Below are 25,923 nucleotides of genomic sequence, written 5' to 3' on the forward strand. Positions count from 1 at the left end.
AAAAATTGCGACGTGAGCAGAAATAAACCACAATCCGCTATAATAGCGTGTCATAAATAATGGAATAAAGCAAGAGAATTCCTGCTGTCTTAAATAATGCACTTTAAATTACTAACTGTGCAACAACCCTACAGGAAATTTGGGGTATCAAAGACCATGTCACAAACACCTGTCTCGTGTTTCGGACGAGTTTTCAAGCATTCACCAGTGTGTTGAATTATTTGGACCATAACGGTTTGGAAATTACTTCCATAATAAGTACTGAGAAGTTCTCAAAGACAAAGCCACCACAATTTTAATTAAGAAAACTGAGTCTAATTTGTTTTTCAACAATAACAATGTTTATCTCGCAAACGTTACCTACTTTTTATTTCGACGGGTATTTTTTTCTCGATACAATTACACAGTATCTTCCATTTCCTGCTCTAGTTAATAATAAAGCACTAATTAGTCGGAATTAAAATGTTATAGTTATTGGCCATTTAATATTGCTTTCGTTGTGCATCGCACTTACCGACTAAATTGCGTGCAAATTTTCTCTAATGGGGAATTTTTACACGACATGCGTGCCACTGTTAAGACTCATTTTTAGAATACAGATCAAATTTACCGATTTACAAACTATTTACAACAATTTTTTCTCTTAATGCAACATTTGACGTTTATTATGCTGCACGAATCATCATCCAAAGCATTTATTTCCTGATAAATGTCAATATTAATAATGTTCAAAGCGTAGCAAAAAATCTTACATTTTAAAATTTTGAGATTTATTTGAACCTGGAGCAAACAAAAATTGAACATAGCTGAATTTTTTAAAAGTTGTATTAAAATTTTTCAGAAATTTGGACAGTTCGGTGGCGCAAATAGTTCCGATGAAATAATAATTTGCCACATAGCTGTAAACAAATAGACTATGAAGAATGATTCATTTAATTCGTTAATATATAGTACAATAAGCACAGTTTTGTATTACTTTATCCAATTATGAGAACCATCAATCCATAAAATTGTGAATAAACACAAGCCATCAGACAATTTGTGTTGTTTGTTTGTGCGACTCGATCGAAAATATGAATGGAATGAAGGACAATTTCGTGCGAATCGCTACGACGCAGAGGGCGCCACTCGCGGTACCGCCAACTCAAATTGCTACTCGCGTTCTGTTTAAAAGGCGGTAGAAAGTTGATAAAAATCCGTCAAAAATCGATCTAGCAAGTGATGTCAAGGTCGGTGGACAGTGCATAGAATCCGGATGCGGACATGACCCAGATTTCTCTAAGACTGTGTATTAGTTGTTCCAGTGCCGTGACTTGACACTATAGAAAAAAGAAGGCTAATACTAACAAGTCCATCAAGAGTCTGTTAGATAGCTTCTTCGGTTTGGTCGCGCCAATTGCACCACACAAATTTCAAATTACATCTATGGATTACACAAAGACATGCTTCGGAGGGAACTGTGGGTCAACGTCTGTAGCTCCGAGCGTCGCGTTTTCGTCTCTCAGAGCTGCTAATTCCTTCGTTTTTCACATTTCTTTTGTGTTTTTATTATGTTACGTTGATGACGCTTAATACCTTGCTTGTGCTTATACAATCGTGTCACAAACAGTGAATTTAGTGTTTTTTCTTGATGAAAGTAGAAGATAAAATTGTCAACTCTTACTACCTTAAATATTTTCATATCTTTAACAATTAACAACTATAATAGTCACGATTCTTATCATTACTATCACTATTATTATTATTCGAGAAGAAATTTAATTTATCTCATTACAAAAGAATCAGTTGAGTTGAGCCAACCATCAAAAAATTGTACACAGTATTGACACGCTTTCGTTAAAAAATTTTCCTTATTGGGACGCTCCGTAGATATGTTGAAGGTCCCCCATATGTCACCATATTATGTGCAAAATTTTCTCAGTGCAGAACTAGTGGTTTTGTGTCACTAGTTCTCACTGTCGATTGTCAATCATATCCGAACCAAATTTCACGGTCGATGCAGAAGTTGTACTCTGTTAATTAGAGCTTTTGGGCATTAAATATTCTTCGAAACATAATTCAAACCGGATGGAAAACCGGATGAATGGAAGGTGCATCACACACCACTGACTCCACTGAAATTCAAGAAGAGTTCAAGCGATTTACTTCAATGTCACAGTGAGGGTTTTAAAACTTTCTCCTCCCACGTTTAAGTCAAACAATAAAGTTTCCCATACACGCTCCTGATAAATTAGGCATGATTCATATGTACACTCCTCGAAAAATGTAAATTATCCCGGATCGAATTTACATGAGGTGGTAGTGAAAAGACGAGCTTGTGAAATCTGTTTTGTTCCGGAGATTTTTGGAGCAAATGTCTGATTGGTGTTTGAGCCAACAATATTGATAACTGGGTGGCGCAACATGTTAGGAAAAAATTGGATGCGACTCATTTCCTAATTGGAGAGACAGAAATGTAAACGTCAGGTTGTTAACGTCGGTTGGTGTAACAATGTTGGAATAAATTTGCGGATATGGCAGATGTTTACGTGAAAATAACATACCCCGAGACACGATAATTGTGCCACATTAATTCAGTTATTCGAGTCGATTTTGAGCAAAGCGTCCGCACCGATGCTGTCACAATTGTTTATTTGTTGTTACGTAAATGGTAAATATTGTGAAGTGTGTCGATATTTTTTAGTGGACGTTCAGTTTCAGTCTGCAGAAAAATAGATAAATAAGTTATTTCCTGTTTTTTTGGAGCAGGTTCGCGATGGGCAGAGATGAAAGAGTAACCGCCAAAAACAAGAGGTAGGTTCGTGTTTGTGGACCACATTTTGACAACCGCTATTGGTGTTTCTGGTGCGTTGGCTACGTTCAGTGTCAAGGTATGACCCACATCTAGCTTCCTCTTAGGAGAAAGTTTCACCAGTCGTACGAGCATAATGGGGCATTCTTTTTCCCTTTTATCGTATATAAATTCACTTATGCGCACATTGTGGTTGCACATTGTCCATTTTTTGGGACGCGTTCTGTACAAGTCGCTTCCGACTCGAATTGTTTTTATTTATGCTAGTCGCTTTTTTAATCGAGCGTCCCAGTTGCAATTTAGCACATTTATAAATGCTGTAAAAGGAGTCGTAAATTATCAAATGCAAATATCAATTTAACGAGTGGAGTGCTCGTCAAACCTAAATAGCATAGGGCGGGGCTTCATCGGCTCTGCTCCGGTAGGGGGGTCACTCTGTAATTAGAAAAACGGACACAAATAATAACAAACAACCGACAAACTTCCTGTTTTCTTTAACGTGTAAACAAAAACAAACGGCTCAGTGATTTCATCGATCCTGTAAGACATAGTTTTGTCCTTCCCAACGTCAACTCCCGACACAACTTATTTATTATTACAATTCGTAAGGATCACTCGGCTAATTCGAATATCATAAAATTTCTAATTTTCGGTTTTGCCCTGAAAATTTGTCCGACAGTTCTGGTCCGCTATGCACTCAAGTGTTCTACTCTTTTCGTAGAGCGATTCGTTAATTAAAGGTAATTATACCGTTTATAAGATTTCATTTGCAATTAAATCCAAATCTCCAGTTTTAGACAAATTCTTTGGAAAATTGTTGGTAAGTAGACTGCAAGAGAAAGTGATACATGATCGAAGGAAACAGGAAATCATCCGATTGCTTTCATCACTTTGTACCTTTTAAAACAGGTGACTGCTCCATTTTCTGTTGCTTATTAAAATGCACGAGTTCTAAATCTTTGTCATTGGTGCTACACAAATAAGTCTTTGTACAATGTCAAGTGCACCAAGGTCGTCTCTGTAATAACCCAAATACACAACGAACATCAATTTTGGGCGTAAATTTTGAAATATCTACTGAATTTTTATATTTACGGTTAGAAAATAAGGTAACAAAGACTTGCCGTAACATTTTTGCTTAACACGACTGGTTTGTAGCAATTTGTGCTTATTAGACACTACAATCAAAATTTGCAAAATACATACACATTCAGAGTTATACTTTTGGGAGTAGCTTTTAATACAGACCGACATTTGGGTTACATTTTCATATTTCCACGTACAATTTATTTTTTGGCTGGTAGCAACATAATAAAAATTCTTTCTTTATGGACACATTCTCGAGACTCAGGAGACGCCTCTGCCGTACAAAAGCGAACAGAAAATAAGAGACAGCATATTTAGATGGACGTAAAACAAGACTTCGTCCATGAAGCTCAATAAGCTTCAATAAAACGTTTATTAGGTACATAAGCATTTATCAGTCGTAAACTACTGCTGTGTAGTTTATTTTTGTAACGAATGTATTTTAACGGATCAATAAAAGTTTGCAAAAAATGAAATGTTTGTTAAATGTATCGTATGAAGTCAAAGCAATACGTAATCTACGTAGAATTTTGTCATGTAATTGTGACAATGCTCTCTGTATTATGAGGTTGACGGTGGCGCCATCTCGTAGAGAGGCGAAGTATAAAAATAATAACAACACGATAAGCATAAATTGTACGAAATTGAAGAATAAACCAAATAAACTTCTTTATTTGAGAACAGATCGGTGTTGCTCTTCAATTAGCCGAAGCTTGTGAATCTTATGTGAAAATTTATATTGTTTCGTACACCTAATTCCAGTTACTGTTAGGCGCGAATTAAATTTATTTCGGAGCGAGATAGAATAAATTGTTGCATCCGTTGGCACCAAGTTGTGAAATGCTAAATCCCCTTCCCCTAAGTTGTAGTTCTATTTTTACTTCCTTTAACAATATAGAAACATCGGACGCGGTGCATATATTATTAAAAATAACGGATAATTTATTTATGACACATGTAGCTACATTTATTTTTGGTTATCAGAATTGTTTGGTAATTATTTTATTATCAGGAATCAGTCTCGATTCAGTTTATTAATTTATGCACGTGGTCACGTACATATTTAATGTAAACACGAAATCGACACTATTTTTTTTGTGGTTTACTTCAATTAAAAACTTTGTTACTGAGCGTACAGAGAAATTCCAATAAATTTCTGTTGAACGCGGTGCCGCTTTCAAAAGTACATCCGTAACTGCAAAAGGTAAAAAAGTGCTTTCACTGTGAGAATCCAGGTTCCAGTAATTACTTGTTACGCCAACTGGACCGTTTTCAGATACGTACGACTGTGAACAACATTTTTACTCTAAAAAACTAACACGACAGGTGTAGCTTACGCTCCTAGAATTTACAAATTAAAAGAAAAATAGTCGCCGTACAATGTTTCTTCTTTCACGTAATATTTGTCACGAAAATTGAGTTATTAATTTTTTCGAGATTTACATTTTTCTCAAGCTTTACATCACGTACTTATTTAAAACGCAAACGATCTTTTTAGGCGGGTTTTTACAATTCATGATGTATTCATTAGACGTATTGACGTGTGCTGGTCACGGGACAAGATCTATTACGTTATAAAATTGCAAGTGTGTAGTTACCTTAATGCAAGAACATTTGTGACAACTTAGACATATGTCAAATGTCATTTAAATTGAAATAATTATTTACAAATATTTTGTATTTCCAGATAAACGGGGCTACTTTTAACGGTTCTGTGCAATAAATAATTGACTTCGTACGGATGCCTTGTAAAAACTACCAATTCTGCCCACAAATTTGAAACTCGAGTGCCCCCCAGTTTCCTTTATCCTCAGTCCTTGGTAAAGACACCAGATTGTTAGATTTTGCGACTTACTATTAACACAATTTCTGACTAATTACGACAGTCTGCCGGCTTTCTCCGGCGTTAGCTATCTCGTAATTGCTGTCAGCAGTTGGTACACAACTCGAAAGAATCAAAGAAAAAATTGGTCTTAATTATCCCGTGTTGTTAATTTTTGACGAAATTGGCACGAAACAGGATCCGACGATGATTCCGGATGAGACTGGTCGTTTCTTGGCGGCTTTGACTTTGATCGCACCTTGATGTATATCGTCAAACCTGAAATAGATCAACCGAAATGATAAAAATGGGACGCGGTGCGCAAACCCCAAGTTTATCCAGCCCCGGTTGCAACCGTCACGTGCTTCACATGCGTGTGTGTGGCCAACAGCGCGAGGAACATCGTTATGTTACTATGCAAAATTATTAACAATTATACAAGTTTACAAACGAGCTGTCGATTTTTTGCCAAACAAAAATGGATCAAGTCGAAAAAAAACAGAAGATTTCATTCAACACAACGTTTGGAAGAGGCGTACAAGAAAATTAAAGCGAAATGTCAATGTAAGTAGGTAATCACCTTGTTGACTAACAACTCGTTTAATTATAACACGGAGGGACATTTTCGATAAATTACCGTCGCGTTTTTAGCGAAGAAGCTGCCAAAGGATGTTAATCCAAAAGCTGTGTTTGCCTGCAATGAATTGGATCTGAAAGAGGTTAAAGTGTATGGTTTCGACTATGACTACACTCTGGCATGTTACAAACCTTCAATGGACTATATATTGTACAACCTAGGTAGACAAACTCTCATAGAACAATACAAGGTAAATCTATTGAGTGATTGAGCCAAGTTGCATATTGTGTTTTCAGTATCCAGCTGAAATAGCTCAGTTAGAGTACAAACCAGGATTTGCAGTGAGAGGATTGCATTATGACATAGAAAAAGGAGTATTACTAAAACTGGACTCTTTTTTGCAAATACAATTTGGCTCGGTATACAAGGGACTGACACCACTCTCAACTGAAGAAGTTTTGAAACACTACAAAAACAGAATAATCCCAATAGCTTATGTAGAAGGACACACAAAAAATGCCTCGGTAAGATGGTTACTTTTCAGTTCAAGCAAATACAATAACCTCTTGTAGTCTCTAATCATTAGTGACTTGACTTGACAGGTGTCTGTTAAACCTAAATCCCCCTTTTTTTACTCGAAGTAGGTATTGTTAACACTGTTAATAACATTGGGTCCCCAAATGCACTACTTCATGATGTTAATTCATTTGTTTGCTTTTTATAGTTGATATTACAGGACAGTCACTCAAAAATGGTACAATTAGCAGATCTGTTCTCTGTACCAGAGATGGGTTTACTCTGTAACGTGGCTGACTATTTTGAAAGAAATCATATAGATTACCACCCTGAGATTTTGTTTAGAGATGTGAAGGTAAAAATGATTGGAGTGTCCGAAGCAGTTGTGATATTTTCTTCTAATTGTAGAGTTCAGTCAAGAGTTCGCATCCGTTGATGCACAAAATTGTCTCAGAAAATGTACCAGAATATATTGAGTCAAACGATAAGCTTAGGCCGTTTTTCGATCGGTTAAAGAACGCTAACAAAAAATTATTTTTAGTTACTAATAGCCCCTACAAATTTGTGTCAGTTGTTCGTACAATTTTTACTGTTCGTTATTAACGTTCACCTCCTTTTAGCAACAAGGGTATGGAGATGTTGGTGGGAAGCGATTGGAAAGAGTATTTTGATCTTCTCATTGTTCAAGCGAGAAAACCCAGATTTTTCACAGACGTGTCAAGACCAATCCGAGTGTTCGACGAACAGAGCGGCAGTCACATCTGGGATCGCGTCACAAAACTCGAAAAAGGAGTTATTTACTATGAAGTAAAATCCAAAAGCGACTTCTTCACGTTTAAACATTTTTTTATCGTTTTAGGGAACTGTAAAACAGTTGCAAGATCTAACCGGATGGCGTGGACATCAAGTCTTATACTTTGGGGATCATCCTTATAGCGATTTAGCCGACGTCACTTTAGAACACGGATGGAGAACCGGTGCCATAATAAACGAGTTGACCGTAAGTGTACTGTCCGGGCCGAGTAAAAACTAATTTTCGTAAATTTAGCACGAGATCGCCACTTTGAATAACGTAGATTTCAAGAAAAATGCGAACTGGCTGCAGATGTTGACTCAACTGATTGAAGATCATCAAGATTGTGAAGATCCAGAAGAACAGAAAGTTTTGCACAAGTGGATGACAGAGCGAGACAAGTTGAGAAATGATATTAAAATTGTATTCAATCCGCAATTCGGCAGCGTTTTTCGAACGTACCACAATCCGACGTATTTTTCAAGAAGGTTGTTCAGGTTTGCCGACATTTACACTTCAAACATAACAAATCTATTAAACTACTCAGTGAAACATACTTTTTATCCTCGCAGGGGTGTGATGCCTCACGAATATATCTCCTATTTTGTATAATAATTAATAACTGTACTGAGTCTGATACGTATTAGGTAGAAAATCTCGTAGTGTTAAGTAAATCAATTATACAAATGTGTTTTTGAACAAATTTATTATTTATTTGTATTATTTTACGATTCACCAATTTACACAACGGTATTATTATTGTTGAATGTATTTATTTGTAACATCGCTCAAGTTTATTTTAAAAGCAATTTTTTTCAAATTATGTCATGCAAATACTATTTTTGTCAAGTATACAGATGTTGATTAAACGTAATTATTGTTACAGTCGGTTTTATTGTACCCTCATTAAAGAATAAAATATCGGGTGTTTTTTTTAAATTCACCTCAAAGTTGGCGTTGAAGAGTCGATTGTGAACGCACCACTGGTGTAAAAACAGCTAATCCGTAATCTGCAGTGCGTTCACAAACGACTCTTCAACGCCAACTTTGAAATTGAAAAAAACACCCGAATAATGAAATGAAATAATTTCCCTTCCCTGCTAATAATTTTTATTATTTTATTACATCCAAACCAGTCAAGTAAAATATGTAAAAAATATTAGATATTAACGTAGGCAACCCGTTTAGCACCTCAGTGTTCCTGTTTTTTATTAATTTATATTATATAAATATATTTTTTCTACTTATTAATTTAGTTTTCAAGCAAACGTGGTCTTGAGATAATTATTATGTATTATTCATAGAGAGACTGAAATATAAATCTCGTTCACATTTATCTGTGATAACTTTTTGAAGTAAAAATATGAATTAGATTGTTATTTATTTATGTTAACGATAACGTCAAGATGCATTTTTAGCGAAAAAAATGTTTTCGTATTTAGATGGTTTTCGGTTGGCAATAGGTCGTGAAAGCGCAGCTGTGTTTTGTGTTGGTACAACCCGAAGACATAAACAATGGCGTCGACATATTTTTTAATAATGGTGGCCTGTCTGTTAATATTGTAGGCCACCAGGTTTTGTTATGGTTATATATTAATTTTGTAGTTCAATAACAGAATGAAGAAAGAGAACTGTGACAATATTAATCTATCAAAATGATGCTTTACATATCATACAACTAGTGTTGAATTATGTTAAAAAATGGCTTCTAATTCTTACAGGTATTCAATCAATATATAATCGACACGCCCCAAACAGATGAAATTTTAATTTTAGGGTGGAATGGGTGGAAATAATAGAACCAAAAACTGGAGAGCACATGTATGCCAATTTGGCAACTGGAGAATGCGTGTGGGACCCTCCCGAAGGTGTTCCAGTAAAGAGGACTGATTCAAACCAGTGGTGGGAGCTATTCGATCAAAACACGGCTCGATTTTATTATTATAACGCTACATCTCAACGCACGGTGTGGCACAAACCAACGAATTGCGATATAATTCCGCTGGCCAAATTGCAAACTTTGAAACACAACACAGACTGCAGTCCTGCAGCAACCAGCAATCAGTCGACTCAGACGGGCGAGCTGACGGGCCGTGGCCAAGTCCTCAGCCTGTCGGCGAGCACTCCACAATTGCGGCGAAAATCGAGCGATCTCTGTCGAAGCAGCAGTTTCAGCCAAAGAGGCGCTGAAGCCCCTCTCTACTCCAACTGGCACGACTCGCACCTGCTGCCGTTGGAGCACTTCCTCCTGACGAACAGCCGCGACTCCGACAGCGACCATTCGGACAGCGGAAGCGAATCTCTAACCGGTCATGAGCCCGACAACGAGGACTCGGACCAGTCGGAAGGCAGTTATTTACCTCACCGCTTGACTCACAGGCCCGTCGAGTACCTCAACCTACCCACCGCAGCTATCGAGCCACGAGAACTGAAGGATCGCCCCCCGGCGCCGATGCTCAAGCCGCTCGCGGAGCCCCCGTTCCAGCCGGAACGCGAGGCCGACATGGAGAAATTCGCGGCGGATAATTTGAATCTGGGGGGCAGAGGTCTGTTCAGGAGGAAGGCGAGCGTGCGCGACTTGCTCAGCTGGTCGGCTCGGAGTTTGCAGCGACCTCTGTTGGCGTCAAGCAAACCCGTGGCTCGCCAGGCTTTGGACATGTTCAGACAAGTACAAATGTATATGGGGGACAGGAAAGCAAGGCCGGGGGTCTCGCTGAATTCGCTTCTGATGGAAATACTCGGGACCGCACACGCTCAGCCTCTTCTCAGGGATGAGCTCTTCGTGCAGCTGTGCAGACAAACCACCGAGAATCCGAGACGCGACTCACTCCTGCGTGGGTGGGAGTTGCTCACTATTGCTTTGGCTTTCGTTCCTCCTAGTCCTGTTTTTCAACCTGCTCTCTTAGGATATCTTAATCGTCACAGAGACCCCGGGTTCTCAAAAGTCTTCCCAGACGTCAGTCGATGGCCGATACATGTTCAAGTAAGTCCTTTTGCTTCTCCAGATTATCAATAACAATCACATATTTTTGAAAATTTTCTCGTTCGGTCCAGAATAAAAAAAGAAATGTTTGTTTAGGTGAACCATTACGCGACCGTAGCTTGCCAGCGTTTGGAACGGATCGGGGCCGGCGGTAAAAGGTCAGCTCGGAGACCGCAAATGGACGACATAGATTCCGCACGAAAACAAATCTTTCAAGCTAGTCTTTTCGGCAACACCTTGCGCGAGGTGATGCAACTCCAAGCGAGTCGCTGGCCCAACAGGCGACTCCCTTGGCCTCAAGTAGAGCTATCCGAACAAGTATTGCGTTTGCAAGGGCTGAGCACCGAAGGCATCTTCCGAGTGTCGGCGGACGTGGACGAAGTGAACAGATTGAAGGGCCAGATGGACCGATGGGAGTTCAGCGAGCCTAGTGACGCGCATGTACCAGCAAACCTGCTTAAGTTATGGCTGCGCGAACTGTACGAACCTCTAATACCTGACTCTCTATACCCTGAATGTGTGGCTGAACCTATGACTCCACGCCGTGCATGTGATCTAGTTCTTCGTTTACCTACCCTGCATAGACTCGTTTTATGTTATTTAATTCGATTTCTACAAATATTTAATAAACCAGACGTTATACAACACACTAAAATGGATGCTTCCAATTTGGCAATGGTCTTTGCGCCTAATTGTTTACGTTGCATGGCTAGTGATCCCCGTACCATGTTTGACAATGCCCGTAAGGAAATGGCCTTCATGCGATGCCTCATTCAAGAACTTGATACTGAATGTGTTCGGGATATGATCTGACCTCAATCTGAATTGTATATAACATATTTATACAAACGTACCAGTTATTGTACCATTTTATATTACAACCATAGATATTCATTGTGACTTCATTTCTATTATCTTTGCATTGAAAATTGTGATTTAAATTATATTATAGAAATAAATCTGTTTTCTTAACAAGACTCTTCTTATTTTCTCAACCACAAACTAAAACTAAACCCACAAATTGATCGATTAACTTCATTTTTACGTAACCTCTGCATACTTACAAAACGTAAACGTCACCTTAAATTTGAAAATATTTTGAAAAAAAAAATCATGACATGGTAAATCTTATTATTCCTGACAACACGAAGACTAGGAAGACTGAATAATTTACTTTTTTATGTTCACAAAAGACATTAATCACTACTTGCTGAAATGCTTCCATATTCCATCAAAAAATGACAAATGACAACTCAAATTATAACGAATAAATGTCACTAAAATGAAAATGTTTCTAAAATACGTTAAATTATTCTGTGTCCGCTCATAGAAACCGTAGGAAAATCAATTCTAATTCAACAAAATATCTAAAAACTTATTACGAGTGTTCTAAAGAAAAAGACACTTTTTTAAAACAGCAAAATCATTTGTCGTCATCAGTATTATTTACATGACTTTTTTTAAATTTCCTTTAATAAACGATAGTTTATTTTGAACGGACAAATAGATTGCCCTGAAGTGAAAAATACAAATAACAATAATACCAAATATTTACCAAAAATACAATTGATATTGAAAAACTCCATAAATTATGACTAGGTACAATGTTTGCGCTTAGATACCCTACAAAGATAAAACAATCAAGAACACTCTATAGGAGATATTCTTTTCAGATCGAAGTGAAATTTACTTTTACTCTCAAATAAATCGATACGACTATTAATTCTACGTAATGGAGAAAATTTATGTTTGTTTGTTTTAGAAGGGTGATATGCGAAAGTCAAATTGTTTTTAAGTTCTGACCTTGGAAGATAAATTTGTATTTGTTCTAATAACATTCTAAGTAGTAAACATTATACGTTAAATAATTAGAAATAATTTCTCATTTGCATTGGATCAAAAAATGTCCATAAATCACTTCCAGTCGTTTTCGAGTAATCAAACAATTTATTTTAGAATTGTTTAAATATCTTGGAAACTGTTGAATTCACGATTATCAAATTTCATACTTTCTATCTCCTCAAACCACTTTAATAAAACGACTCTAAAAAATTGATTCTTTTTGGTTTTAATTTTTTTACTAGTTTATGTAATCCTTCCTCTTCTCTGAATTTGTTCATGTTTGCTGTCATTTTTATTTAAAGAAAGTGATAAGATGCACTTGACTTTGAAAAGGTTAGACACTTTAATATTTTTTTCAATCTGTCGTAAATTCATTCAAGGGACAAAATCTTGGAAAAGTTCAGCCAGCTTTTGACAGCCTGAAGATGATTGGTTGATTAGTTTCCAAAATCGTTAGTAGACTTTTTAAAGCTTGGGTGTGTTAATTAAGGAACGCCTGGATATAACTGCACCACCTGTGCCTACAAGTATCCAAAGATATGTATATCTTCCTGAACAAATATAATAGATATGACTATCTCTTATTTATTTATCTTATCGCTACAGTTTCATACAAAAATTACAATCCAAGTTTCTCCACCCAACTAGCAGCAACGAGTGACAATGCGTGAAATAGTACACCTTCAAGTGGGCCAATGTGGCAACCAAATTGGCTCTAGGGTGCGTAATAGTCCATAGTCCATATCCTGCCCGAATAGCAGTAAAAAAGTTTCCTTCTAGTTTTGGCAAACAATATCCCAGGAACATGGTGTGGATTCCACCGGCAGATACATCGGCAACAACCCCCTCCAATTGGAAAGGATCGAGGTGTATTTTACCGAATCCGACAGCAACAACTACGTCCCGAGAGCCGTGTTGGTAGACCTAGAGCCCGGCACCATGGACACCATCCGCGGCGGACCCCTCGGCACTCTCTTCAAACCCGACAATTTCGTGTTCGCCCAAAATGGCGCCGGCAACAACTGGGCAAAAGGTCACTACACGGAAGGTGCCGAAATCTGCGAGAACGTCCTCGACGTGATCCGACAGGAGGTCGAGCGGTGCGATTGCTTCCAAGGGTTCCAGTTCACTCACTCCCTTGGAGGCGGCACCGGTTCAGGTTTCGGCACTTTGCTGACGTCCAAGGTTCGCGAGGAGTACCCGGATCGCATGGTGACGAGTTTCAGCGTAGTGCCGTCGCCTAAAGTATCCGAAGTTGTTTTGGAGCCGTACAATGCCACGCTGTCAGTCCAACAATTGATCGAGAACACCGATCAGACCCAATGCATCGATAATGAGGCGTTGTACGAGATTTGCTTCCAAACCTTGAAGAAGCCTACGCCGACTTACGATGACTTAAACCATCTGATCTCGCTGACGATGTCGGGGGTTACGACTTGTTTCCGCTTTCCCGGACAGTTGAACGCCGACTTGAGGAAGCTGTCGGTGAATATGGTACCGTTCCCGCGACTGCACTTCTTCGTTCCCGGGTTTGCACCTTTGACAGCTTCCGGGAGCGTCGCCTACAGAAAACTGAGCGTCAAGGATTTGACAGAACAAATGTTCAACCCTCGCAACATGATGGCGGCTTGCAACCCTACAACTGGTCGGTATTTGACAGTTGCCACTATATTCAGAGGACCAGTCTCGATGAAAGAAGTAGACTATGTTATGTATGACACCCAGACCAAGAACTCGTCGTATTTCGTCGAGTGGATCCCCCATAACGTACAAACTGCAGTATGTGACATCCCTTCACCGCACGCCCCCATTTCTTCGACTTTCATTGCCAACACTACATCTATTCAAGAACTGTTCAAGCGCATACAAGAACAGTTTTCTGTCATGTTTAAACGCAAGGCTTTCCTCCACTGGTACCTAGGGGAAGGCATGGACGAGCAGGAATTTACCGAAGCCGAGAGCAATCTGATCGATCTAATTTCGGAGTATCAGCAATATCAGGTGGGTTTAACGCTTTCAAATTCATTTAAAAAAGACTTTTGGACTTTTTCAAAACAGAGATTATTGATTATTTCGAAACCTTGATTTATTAGATAATTTACCGAGAATTTAACGATAATGATATTAAATCAACACTCAGTAAAGATATTAATACTTCGAAATAATAAACGAATTACGTAACAACAATTGATTAAATATTTTCTCATATTTAGGAAGCTGAAGTTGATGACTATGCACCAGACACCGACGAAGAAGAGGAAATAATAGAAGAAGAGTAAAAAATTATAACGCTTCACTTACAAAATATGTTTCACGTCATTCACATGCTTTTTCTGTTTAATAAATAATATCGCAATTTTTTGACTTGAAACAAAGATGACTGAAAAGAAACTTAGTTTTATTAAATCCATTTCAGTGGCTGTAAAATATCTATTAAAAATACTGAGATGTAAAGTAGGTAGAAAATCTACACTCGGATAAATTGAAAGATCAAAATGTGAAAGAGGGATGACCAAAAGATATACATATCATAAAATAAAACAAATAAATAAAATCTGGAGCGCTAAAATGAGGCGTCGAGGTGAGAATTTTATAAAATCCACTTTTATCACCATTCTACGACATAAATTGTAAGGACATCTACGTTTCAGCGTAAAGCAGGGGTGACCAAAATTAGACTCTATAAAAATCTGCAGATCTGTATATACAGAGTGTCTCAGCTTAGACTTTCGAGCCTAATAACTCGGTTATTTTCCAAAGGATTTTTGTGAAATTTAAAATGCAGATATTTTAGACGGTGAAGAATAAAATCCCATTAATGCAATTACCCAAGTCTTAAAAACGTAATTTTTACATGCCTTTTTAAAATGTTGAATCATTTAAGATTTACATCAAAAAATTGATCGTCAATAAAAAATGCTCTAGTGAGAAACTCGTTCTCGAAAGACGTCTGGTTTGCAAGAAAAAAGCAAAAAACTGTGTTAAACGTGGCTGCAGAAGCAAAAACGTAGACGCCTTATGAAACAAACGCGCACCCTCGTCGAATTTTGGTCATCCCTTTTCGCACAAACGCAGGTGACATATTTGACGTTTATTTTGCTAACCTTAAAAACAATTACAAAGTTAAAGACAAAATTTGGACGTAATTTATTATACTGGATGCTTTAATTCTTCCATAAAGGACTAAAACACGATCGGGATATTTTAGCAAGGTAATTTAGTTCACGTACGCTTCCTGTGTCTTCAGATAAATTGACGACTCTCTTAACCTTACATTTTGTAAAGCCTACATTTGGATAGTGTTCCACGAGAAAACGAACTGTGTCATTGAAGTTCTTAGGACACTCTCCATAGGCAAAAATTGTTTCCTTTTTCAACAATATTGAAATTTCTGCCATTGTAGTCTATTTTTAGAGTATTTTCAATACATTTACACAATTTGACGTTTCTAATAACGCGCGCCCAATTTTGACAGATTTTAAAGAGTGTACAAAATGTTGCTTGACAATCTTTCATCAATTGTTTCAAAAGATAACTGCTCAAATACCTTCAAATTTTACATTAAATTTTTAACAACAAAATCTAATTTTTTCGTTGAATCAGACGAGTGATTTAGTTAATTGTTTGTGTAGACCCCTATTTTTTAATGTTTAACAATCTAATAATAATCGCGCCTAATTTTCAATAAAGGAAGCATGTGTTAAAATTACATTTTTTAACTTGAGGTTATTTTATTATTACTAATTGAATCTTCGCCGTCTAAAATATTTGTATTTTAAATTTCATAAAAATCCGTTGGCAAATAACCGAGATATTAGGCTCGAAAGTCTTAGCTGAGACACCCTGTATATACATATTTCACTATAAACCAATGTTTTACAATTTTGTATATAATACATATATGTATAACTAGATGGTTTTGCAAAATGTCTCTTCTTCTTCTTTTCATAAGTTGTGAAAATTTCAAAACTGTATTTTGTATGCTTACAAAATTGATTTTGTGTTTATTTTATCGTTTTATCATCAAAGAGATAATAATGTTTAACCAATTGTTCACGATGTTAAAAATAAGTCAGTTTCTCTTATATTACCTACATTGAATGAACGTTTTGATACTTTTTGTAAACGATTTTAATTTTTTATTTAAATCATAACCACCTTAGTACCTACCTGGTAATGGTAAAGATTTATTAAGTGTGATCTAATAGCATTCTCGAGAACACATCGAAAACAATCTCAAAATGACTCAGAAAATCTTTACAACTCGTGTCACACATTTGTTTAGGATTTATTTATGATTAATGACACATTTCGTCTGAAATTACAAATAAAATCAAGATAAGGTGATCATAATAGCTTCTACATGTTTAATTATTTGCGTCTTGAGTCAATTTTTACTCTGAGGTATACGATTTAAAACCGAAAATTCCTAATTTATTAATTACCCAATCAAATAGGCCAAGGGCCAAGTTGCAGGATTGGGAAAACAAAAATTACGATGTTCACCAGCTATAAACGTTATTGTTTGCTTTTTAAAAACACAACAGGTTAATGTACAGGGTGTATCTGAAATACGTGTTAATTTTAACCAGTGGAAGAATTCGCCAATTAATGAAAATTCGCAAAAATTTTCCAAGACTTTTTGACCTCAATTTTTACCAAACGAGTCGTTTTGTGTGATTAACTAGTTAACAATGTAACATTTTCGACAAAACCGTTTCTATCACAACAGAAAATTTTCGCCCTTACATACAGGCATGTACAGTCGCGGAATCAAAATTTCGGGCAGCATTTTTCTGTCACTTCAACAAAATCTCTGTAAACCACCTTTTACTGTCATCATGACTGACATTCAAAAATTAAACTTTTCTGTGTCGGTCGCCCAGTCAGTTTTTGAGTCTTGAGTTAATTGCACTGACCGTAAATAATCGCTTTTACCTGCTGCCTACCCGTTATTATGCCACAAATGACTATTTTTTAATGTAAATAAATAAAAACGACAAAAACATGACAAGAGTAAAAACTGAGATTATATTAACGTAAAGGTTGTTTTAGAGTTCACAGTATGAAAATGACAATACTGCCCGAAATTTTAATTCCGCAACTGTACCTATACATTTTGAAGGCAAATTTATTCCAAATTTTAAATCAATTTCTAACGCTTTTTGCAAAAAGTTCAAATTGAAAAAACGTTTCATTTAACAAGCTCTACTACGTATTAAAATTAACACACGCATTTTAGACACAGCCTGTATAGTCCGACCAATTGAATGTGGGAGGCTTAGTTAGGAACTTCGAAGTTGAAAACGAACTAAACTTGGAACTTGGAGGATGAGATGTTCTACAATGCGAGCGTAAAGCAAGGAATAAAATTCCTTAAATTTATGACCTTGATTTCTGGCAAAGATCCGCGGACAGCTCACTTCGTATTTTGAAATCGTCATCCTTTGACACAAGTTGCTTATACCTTTTTTGTTTCACCGAGTAGAGGTCCAAAGGGCAACCCAAACATTTTAAATACCAACAGGGGCCAAATATACCCCGTGACCAAGAATGACTGAATCTGTTGGTAACAATGATATTTGGCAAATTTGAAATTTACCATCAAACGTTCATTTTTGTAATTTCGTAAACATAACCTATTTTTTTTTCAATGTCAGTGCCAACTACGAGACAAAAAACACTAATGTTTTTCAATTGTTTCATTGCCAACAGACTCAGTCATTGTTGATCACGCTGTATTTCTTGGAAGGTCTTATGATTTTTTATCCAACAATGAAAGCGTTTTTAAAGGGTCGATTAAAACAAAAATGGATAACAATGACAACACTGACAGTGATCGTCACTACTGTAGAAATGAAGAGAAATGATGTTTAAAGAGTTTATGGGGACTTAAAGGGAATCCAAAAGAACTTGTCAGATTGGTCGGAACCCTTTCTTCCTCCAAAGTTTCAAAAAGGAGTTGCGAGTTGCTCGCATTAGCTATGGGGGAGCGTTTCTTGGGTCTTGTCAAGCGCTCGCAACTAGATATGAAATAACTCGTCCTAAATTGCAAATAAAAATCCATGGGTTTCACGAAAAAAAAAACATTTATTTTTTTTTGGTTTACGTACTTATCCATACAGATTATTATCAATCCTCTTAAATTAATTTAAAATAATGAGTATACAATAATGACAGGGAATATTTTTTTAAACAGTACTTACTATTCTTTGGACACGTCTAAAATAATAAGTAAAATATACAAAAAAGTATAAAATATCAATCACCAACAAAAATATATCGCTTTGCCTTAATATTGCGAATTGGGTGAATGTTGGGGTAAGTTGTGATGATAGGAACTTGAACTGGAGCTCCCCGTCGTACCTAACAACTGACTCGACTGTGACGGTTGTCTTCCTTCCGACCCTCCCCCATTTCGGTTGTACCCAACTCCGGCAGTCGCACTTTTCGATGTAAAATTCGCAGTACTGGAGTGGTACCCCACATTGGTGGCGTTGTTTCTGGGCGAAGGTCCATGATAAGAACCGTAACTCGAATCGTCAGACTGCGCAGACTGTCCTCGGCGCGAACCCAGCATCCCGTACATGGACTCAGGTCTGCTGCTCTTGCTCGATTTGGCACTTTCCTCGTACTTAGTGTCGCTGCTCAAGGGATTGTTCTTAGTGGTGTAGTGAGTTCGCTCCGTCGTATTACTATAAGTGTCTGATCTGGACGCAATCCCTGGCGTGACCCCTCTCACCCCGTAAATACTCTCCGAGCGCTGTTGGAGCTGGTTCTGCAAGTTCTGGTTCTGCACGTGGGTCTGTTGGTTCAGCTTGATGGGGTAGAGCGATTGTGCAGGGACGAGCGGTCCAGGCTTCGGGAGAATGTCTCTGTTGACGCCACTGTTGGACTTGGTGTAGACCGACTGGGACCTGTTCAGATTGGCTCTGGTCAGAGGCGGCGATTTGCAATAGAGCGACTTGGTTCCTGCGTACAACGACTCCACACGTTCTAGTTTCGTCGCAGGAGCCGAATACAAACTTGCAGATGTTAAACTGGGACAATATCCAGGTGGACCACTGGTCGTACCAGCAGGTCTGTAGGTATTGTAAGTAGACCCGTGATATTTTGGAGCCGCTGGTTTGTCCAAATCATCGTAAGTATCTTCGTCTGAGTGGATACTCGAAGTTTCTCCGTCAGCTGAACCACTCTTTCTTTTGTGACGCTTCGCGTTGAAAACGTACTCGTAGATCAGACCTGCAGCGGTACCACCAACTACAGGACCCACCCAATACACCCAATGATTCTCCCATTTGCTGAGCACAAATGAGGGACCTAGAGAACGTGCAGGGTTCAGGCAAGGCATCTGCAAAACAATTGTTAGAAAGAGTTGTTGGTAGAAGGGAGGGACAGTACCGAGACGAAGGAGCAAGCCGAGTAAGTACTCCCAACTGTCAATGCTGACATTCCTATCAATCTTCTATGGGTGTTCATAGAAATAAAATAGGAGAAGACCACCACGAATGTTAGGATGAATTCGATGCCGAAATTTTCCCATGGTGTGTCGGTCAAGATGACGGTGAAGGTCGGTGGGTCACCAGGGCTTCTGGGCATGGTCACCCTAGAAATGGAGAAGGTTTGTTGAACGATGTCGTTGTGGTAAGTTGGTGAAAAAGTGCATCACAAAGAAGTGAACTTCGAGCTTCAATTAATAGTAATAGATAGGAACAATTGGTTTTAATTCGATAGTAGCGTGTGACCCCTCGCGTCATCCTTCTCAGATACACAACAATCTTAATTGAGTCAGAGCAAATTGGGAATGTCAACGTATCGGGAGAGAATCGTGGAGTGTCACACCTGACAGCTTTATAAGCAAACAAGTAAATATCGCGGTCGGTGAATATTGAAAAATATCCAATATCTCCGCTCATTTCGCAGGATTTGCGGCGATTTTTCCAATTTTCCGGGGTGGAGAAACATCGATCGAAGGATAAACAAAGTTATTGACGTCCCGACACGAAATTATACAAAGTCTCGTCGAAATAAAGCGAAATAAAAAGCCCAGACGAAAAAACGAAACCACCAAGAAGCCTCATCTGTTGAACACATGAGGAAGAAGTTGCCTCACGATGAACTCTCCGTTTTTGCTCTGCGCAAGTAGTGCGTGTGAAATCAGTAATTGATCGAAAGTGGTCCGGTCTTATTTGTTAAAGCGCCGAAATTTGGAACAGCTGCAAGTAGCAATTTCGACAATAAATTCGAGACTAGCGGAGCGCACCGTATGGTTCTCATAAAAGGAAAAGAGATAGAGCGGGGCGGCATAGAACACTGCCATCCCTAACTTAGGTAGCCGAGGCGCACAGAAAGGAAATGCAGAGTTGTAGTGGTGAAAAAAACGCCAGGTGGTTGGGACAGGGACACACGTGCTGCTGCAAACTTACAGAAACCTTGATTTTCGATGAATACGAAGGGCGAAAGGAATGTGGGTCTTGTTGAATTAAAAGTGTTCACAATCGTGGGTTTCGTCCAAACGGAGCTTTACATTTCGCCGACTCTCCGAAATTAATTAGATGTATTACTAAAATATTTAGGAATATTTAGCGGATTCCGCGATTTTAATTAAAATACCTGCATTTTGTGAGACAGTCAAGTTTTCACAAGACAAAGCACAAAAACTAATGGTTTGCATAAAAAGAAGATACCAAACGTGTCTTATTTCTGCACACAAAGTACGATACGTTGTCGTAAGCTCGGTGGAAGTTGTGTCTCAAATTCGTCTACTTTTGACTGACACAATTAGAATTACAAATTTAGTTAAACAGTAAATGAATTAGTACCGTTACACAGGTGGCAATGCTAATTTCAGAATAAGTGAGATATAACGAACTAGTTCAAATTACAACTTGACTTTGATAACGTCAAATTTGATTCGCGCTTTCGCGTTTTTAACAAAGAGGGGTCGTGGGATGTTCTAATCAATGTTTTACATCCGAACGACGCCGAAATTAGAGAAGGAAAGACATTTTAGAAAAAAGTATTTGAGGATTGTTCGCAGACTTGAATTTTTACGACTTTTGGATAAAAAAATCTGGTTCCAGTGGACAAACTGGAACAAAAACTTGTTCATTGTAATAATATACGTGATCAAAATTGAATCGGAGCGAAAACACTCAGAAGCGACCAAAACAAGAACAAAAGTTAATTAATAGTTGGAAGGGTTTATAAATCTAATTTGCAATGTTGCAAATTGTTGAAAAATAATGAAAAAATGTTTGTTGTTTTTGTTTGAAATAGTTTGGTACAACTGAGTATTTATAGCGTCATAAAAGAGAACACCGAGAAACCACAAAAATACACAGTTTTCGGTACTCAAATACTAACACCAAACAAACACCGATCCATCTTAATAGACTTGTGTTGAATGTTTCACTACGTTCAGAAAATTTTTCTTTCCCATGCTGACCCCTACATACTCCCTTCAACGAGACTCTAGAGATGTTGAATTACGAACAAATACATTTTAATGAAGACCACATTTCTCTTTAAACTTCCCCCAAGCTATATTAGTAAATTGTTGAAATATTATATGGTCAACGTGCACACTAGTATATCATCGTTGGTTTTTCCCACCCCGGATTGGGAATAGACACGTGTCCCACGGCTCTACTCTCAGGAGATCATTTCAGTTAAATGTGATCAAAGCTCCGTGCGAAAATCTTTCGTCTCTCTTCACCCATCCTACATAATCCACAAATTATCCATTTAGCCAACAAATCCTGGATTTGAAGCTATCGGAAAACTTATTTGACTCCAAGTTTCAAAAACATTACCGACAAAAGAAAAACCGACTGTTTGAACAGGTCTAGCGTCTAGCATTTGCTTTTTTACACTTAACAGACATATCTGTGCAGAATTCTTCGAAAAGAAAATCTTTAGTAAATCGAACTTTTTGATTTTAATTAACGACAGACATGCTGAGATATTGAATTATAAAAATAAAACAATTCAAAAACTATTGGCTCAAAAACAAGAATTCGTCGTTTAGTTAAAAAAATAAAAATACATAAACGGAACTTACAGCATCGTTTTTAGTGATTATTGAATATGGGGTTGGTACTGATGTCAGTGTTAAATGTGATGTCATCTGAATCTGAATCCATGTTGTAGAATTAAAACAAACTATTAAGGGGGTAGATTATTATTGTAACAAAATTTGGGAGACAATTTGAAATTTAATTTTTAATCAAATGACATTGCTTCATCAATACCAACCCAATGCCATTAAAATAAAAGTCACTAGATTAAAATGATTAAAAATATTAAATTAATGAAGCCGTAATAAAATAGCATGTACACTCGTTTCACAAGACATGTTGTCGGACACGTTCATTTAGACCCTCTTGTTGGACAATAGACTGTCTTGTGCAACTCGTATAACAATACATCATTATTTAATCATTTTTTAATGATCGGCATGTGATAATAAAAATAGCAAGCTATTTGATAGTTTTAATATTATTTTCGTGTGTACGTTGTACGTTCTGCGTAAAGCGCCATCAGAAACCGTGTAAGACATTTCAAAAATGAAACAAAGGACTGCGGGTTGATATGTAGAGATTGAAAAAGTGCGTGTGTGCGTCACTGGTGTGTGTAGTTTTTTGTGATATCGATTGAAATAGGCACGAGTCATTGAGCGTGGTCTACCCCCGAAAAAAATAGATACAACAATGACCGAACCCCCTGAGACTTAGGAACAAGTGCGGACTTATTTATAATATACGATTGGGGTTAACGAACAATAATCACGCCGTTGTATGCGAATTAAAGTATATTGTCACACTTCACCTAACCGAATGCGGTTTTAGAAAGGGTCACATTGAGCCTCCTCTGTAATTGTTACCGCATGTTAGCCTATGATCCCTGATCAATAAAAAACGCTTTTCGAGTTGGTCCGACGAGAAGGTTTATTCCGCCCCGAGGATTAGATTTGACGAAGATGCGTTACAATCAGTCTAAAATAACTGACTTATTTTTGGCCGGCGTTTAACACGAGACAAAGTATTTTCACTCGGCGATTATATTTTATTTGGACTTTTGGATGTGTCGGTTCAATTATCGAGGTATCTGGAGCGAGGGGGCACAAAGAAAGACGATTTTACCTGAAGATAATAATTTACCTGAGTATTAGGTAGGATGTGGGGGAACAACAGCTGCAGGCTTACAAATTACGCCCCGACATACGAGTTACAAGATGAAAGTAAGGAGATCTAAGTTGAATTCGTTAATTAAGTGGTTAATTAAGAGACTTTGTTACAATATCTGATTTTGCCTTATTCTGGGAGTGAAAAGGTCGACGTTGTGTGTCTACATCATCTGAGGCATCGGTTGTCTGCGGCATAATTGGGAGTCGGCGTAGAAAGGAATGCTTTAAGGCAACAGCTGAAAAAGGCAGGTGATACCCGACTGTCTTGACAGATGGTTATATTCAGCTATAAACCTCAAAGCGACATCATCCGCTAGATCGTCGCTTCAATAAACATTAAAACTGCAACCACTGGACCCACCACAATGGAAACGGAAGGAACTTGTCCCCGCATAAAGGAACACGTGCATTCAATTTGAGCAAAATCTTGCCACGTTATTTGATACGATTTAGCTCGTGACCCTTATGCACACCTCTCTTAAGACCGACTCACCCGTAGAGAAAAGCAGCCCCCGCGATCGCACCCCCGCATTGGGCCACGACGAACATGTTCGTCCTCAAGAAAGAGATATTCTTGGTGAGACCCATCGCTATGGTCACTGCTGGATTGACGTGAGCCCCTGAAACAAAAATTTCATTCGTTGTTTCTTGTTGCGAGATGAAAGATCCCGTGTCAAGAAAAAACATGACGGTTCGAGTCGTCTTTTTTAAATTGAGACTTTATTGAACGCACATGGCGCTGCTGGATGTCGCTAATTACCAGATATGTGTCCGAAGCATTGTGTCAGCGATGTCATCGCGAAGCCAGCTGCTAAAGCAGTCGAGAGAAGAACTAGAGGAGTGGAAGGAACTGAAAGTCCAGCAGTAGCACCTGCCGTTGCACCGCACACAACAAATACATAAATGAAAGACGCTAAACACTCGGAGATCACCGCTCTCCAGAACTCCAGAGTGCGTATTTCTACTTTAATTGAAAGTTTTGAAGTACACTGCGAACTTTGCTTTTCACTCCTTAAAGCTTCCAATTTTTCGAACAATGTCACTAAATGATAGTCGATGTTTTGGTCACTGGGTAGATTAATAGGTTCTTCGGCCATTTTACGCCGATCAAAAGAAGTATTTATTGCACTAAACTTGCATTGCTGATTGTAAAAAGTCGACGACCACTTGCAAAACGATCTGCTTGTGCGGCACTTCTGAAGATACTTCCAACATTACTGCGAACCACATGGTCGCTTCCCCCTCCTGGGTGCATTACCAATGGCAAACAGGACAGCCCTTCCTACCTCGCGCATGTTTAAATAAATACCCAGACATCACACATAATTTAAATAAATTAATAGTAAACAGACATCACATGTAGTAAACAAATAAATGATCGCTCTTTTAACGCACACAACTTCGCACTGCTAATTTGTAAAAATTTCGTTTTCCTTCGTTTGGCAAATAAACGAAAACAAAACGGACCAATCTACGTTTATTGTTATTGTTTTCACAGCAGTTTTCGTGCGTACTCGATGGATTTTAATTTTGTTTTGTCCCTAACAATCAAAATTAAATACAGCAAGTTCAAGGATGGTTTTGATTATTACTGACTGCTATTATTATCGGTTACAGCGACTGCAGCGAAGATGTTTGAAATATTGTTTTGGGTGTGTTTAGCTTCCTCAAAATTTAAATTTCAGACAAATTTGGTAAACGTGCGAATTATAAAATTCGCTTTAAATATTTGAATAATGTTTTCTGGATTTGGCGTAATGAGGACGGAACAACTTCTACTTATCTGGCTTTCATCTCTCAGTGTTATGCAGCTAAACCATTTAGGTTGTCGTTAAAAAATATATTTGTTTGTTCATCTGCCGTTATTCAACGATAATAAACACATTAAATAATACACTGGGTGTCTCAATACAATCACTGGGAGAATCAGTATGAGAAGATCGTTTTACAGTAGTCATACAAAAAATAAACAATGAAAAGCATTAATTTTGATTAAAGAAATCCACCCCGTTATAATCAGATAAATAATTGAACCAAAATGAATTAATGAAATGGAATGACAATAGTCCGGCAATTCGGTTTGTTTTTGAAAAGACTTGCGGTATTAAACAAACAATTTTTGTTTTGTTTTTGTTCATTGTGTTTCAGAGTATTCGCATTAAAAAAAATGTCAGTTAAAAAGTATGCCAACCAGAGTTAAAATATTTTTTTATTACTTCCATTGTGTGTACAGGGTGTTTCTGAAATTAATTAATTTTAACTGGTAATAGAACTCGTCAAAAGGAACAACTTCTCTATCTACCATTTTGTCGAAAAACGATGTTT

The 25,923-nt window shown here is 37.7% G+C and overlaps 4 protein-coding genes across 5 annotated transcripts; 3 read left to right on the forward strand and 1 right to left on the reverse strand.

The window, feature by feature from the left end:
* The first annotated feature begins 5,483 nt into the window (after window positions 1–5,483).
* On the forward strand, window positions 5,484–8,468 carry Nt5c (5' nucleotidase C). Of its 2 annotated transcripts, none has more exons than XM_069060982.1 (8): window positions 5,484–6,263; window positions 6,351–6,526; window positions 6,573–6,800; window positions 7,001–7,147; window positions 7,201–7,358; window positions 7,413–7,599; window positions 7,652–7,792; window positions 7,841–8,468. In XM_069060982.1, exons 1-8 carry the CDS (start codon window positions 6,107–6,109, stop codon window positions 8,195–8,197), a joined length of 1,551 nt encoding a protein of 516 aa, XP_068917083.1. In that variant the 5' UTR covers window positions 5,484–6,106; the 3' UTR covers window positions 8,198–8,468. The 2 variants fall into 2 exon arrangements, with proteins under 2 accessions (XP_068917083.1, XP_068917084.1); XM_069060983.1 differs by having other exon boundaries at window positions 5,489–6,263; window positions 7,013–7,147.
* A 567-nt stretch (window positions 8,469–9,035) lies between these two features.
* Window positions 9,036–11,543, forward strand: RhoGAP93B (MyTH4 and RhoGAP_KIAA1688 domain-containing protein RhoGAP93B). The gene is made up of 3 exons (XM_069060510.1): window positions 9,036–9,306; window positions 9,362–10,568; window positions 10,665–11,543. Exons 1-3 carry the CDS (start codon window positions 9,287–9,289, stop codon window positions 11,379–11,381), a joined length of 1,944 nt encoding a protein of 647 aa, XP_068916611.1. The 5' UTR covers window positions 9,036–9,286; the 3' UTR covers window positions 11,382–11,543.
* Window positions 11,544–12,970: 1,427 nt separating this feature from the next.
* On the forward strand, window positions 12,971–14,801 carry LOC138140383 (tubulin beta-1 chain-like). Its single transcript, XM_069061390.1, has 3 exons — window positions 12,971–13,130; window positions 13,191–14,411; window positions 14,624–14,801. Exons 1-3 carry the CDS (start codon window positions 13,074–13,076, stop codon window positions 14,687–14,689), a joined length of 1,344 nt encoding a protein of 447 aa, XP_068917491.1. The 5' UTR covers window positions 12,971–13,073; the 3' UTR covers window positions 14,690–14,801.
* Window positions 14,802–18,480: 3,679 nt separating this feature from the next.
* On the reverse strand, window positions 18,481–24,845 carry LOC138140385 (neurogenic protein big brain-like). The gene is made up of 4 exons (XM_069061394.1): window positions 24,359–24,845; window positions 24,092–24,218; window positions 19,812–20,016; window positions 18,481–19,761 (listed from the first exon to the last, which is right to left on the reverse strand). Exons 1-4 carry the CDS (start codon window positions 24,693–24,695, stop codon window positions 18,703–18,705), a joined length of 1,728 nt encoding a protein of 575 aa, XP_068917495.1. The 5' UTR covers window positions 24,696–24,845; the 3' UTR covers window positions 18,481–18,702.
* Between the last annotated feature and the right edge of the window lie 1,078 nt (window positions 24,846–25,923).

This window comes from Tenebrio molitor, chromosome X (assembly GCF_963966145.1).
Source record: "Tenebrio molitor chromosome X, icTenMoli1.1, whole genome shotgun sequence".
NCBI lineage: Eukaryota > Metazoa > Arthropoda > Insecta > Coleoptera > Tenebrionidae > Tenebrio > Tenebrio molitor.

Coding starts and splice junctions, on each gene's coding strand:
- Nt5c (XM_069060982.1), top strand. CDS start 6,107: ATGTTACTATGCAAAATTATTAACAATTATACAAGTTTACAAACGAGC. Junction 6,264..6,350: donor AATTAAAGCGAAATGTCAAT/GTAAGTAGGTAA, acceptor TCGCGTTTTTAG/CGAAGAAGCTGCCAAAGGAT. Junction 6,527..6,572: donor CTCTCATAGAACAATACAAG/GTAAATCTATTG, acceptor TTGTGTTTTCAG/TATCCAGCTGAAATAGCTCA.
- RhoGAP93B (XM_069060510.1), top strand. CDS start 9,287: ATGGCTTCTAATTCTTACAG. Junction 9,307..9,361: donor ATGGCTTCTAATTCTTACAG/GTATTCAATCAA, acceptor TTTTAATTTTAG/GGTGGAATGGGTGGAAATAA. Junction 10,569..10,664: donor GATGGCCGATACATGTTCAA/GTAAGTCCTTTT, acceptor ATGTTTGTTTAG/GTGAACCATTACGCGACCGT.
- LOC138140383 (XM_069061390.1), top strand. CDS start 13,074: ATGCGTGAAATAGTACACCTTCAAGTGGGCCAATGTGGCAACCAAATT. Junction 13,131..13,190: donor GCAACCAAATTGGCTCTAGG/GTGCGTAATAGT, acceptor GTTTCCTTCTAG/TTTTGGCAAACAATATCCCA. Junction 14,412..14,623: donor CGGAGTATCAGCAATATCAG/GTGGGTTTAACG, acceptor TCTCATATTTAG/GAAGCTGAAGTTGATGACTA.
- LOC138140385 (XM_069061394.1), bottom strand. CDS start 24,695: ATGGCCGAAGAACCTATTAATCTACCCAGTGACCAAAACATCGACTAT. Junction 24,219..24,358: donor ATGCTTCGGACACATATCTG/GTAATTAGCGAC, acceptor TTTTTGTTTCAG/GGGCTCACGTCAATCCAGCA. Junction 19,762..19,811: donor CGGCTTGCTCCTTCGTCTCG/GTACTGTCCCTC, acceptor ATTGTTTTGCAG/ATGCCTTGCCTGAACCCTGC.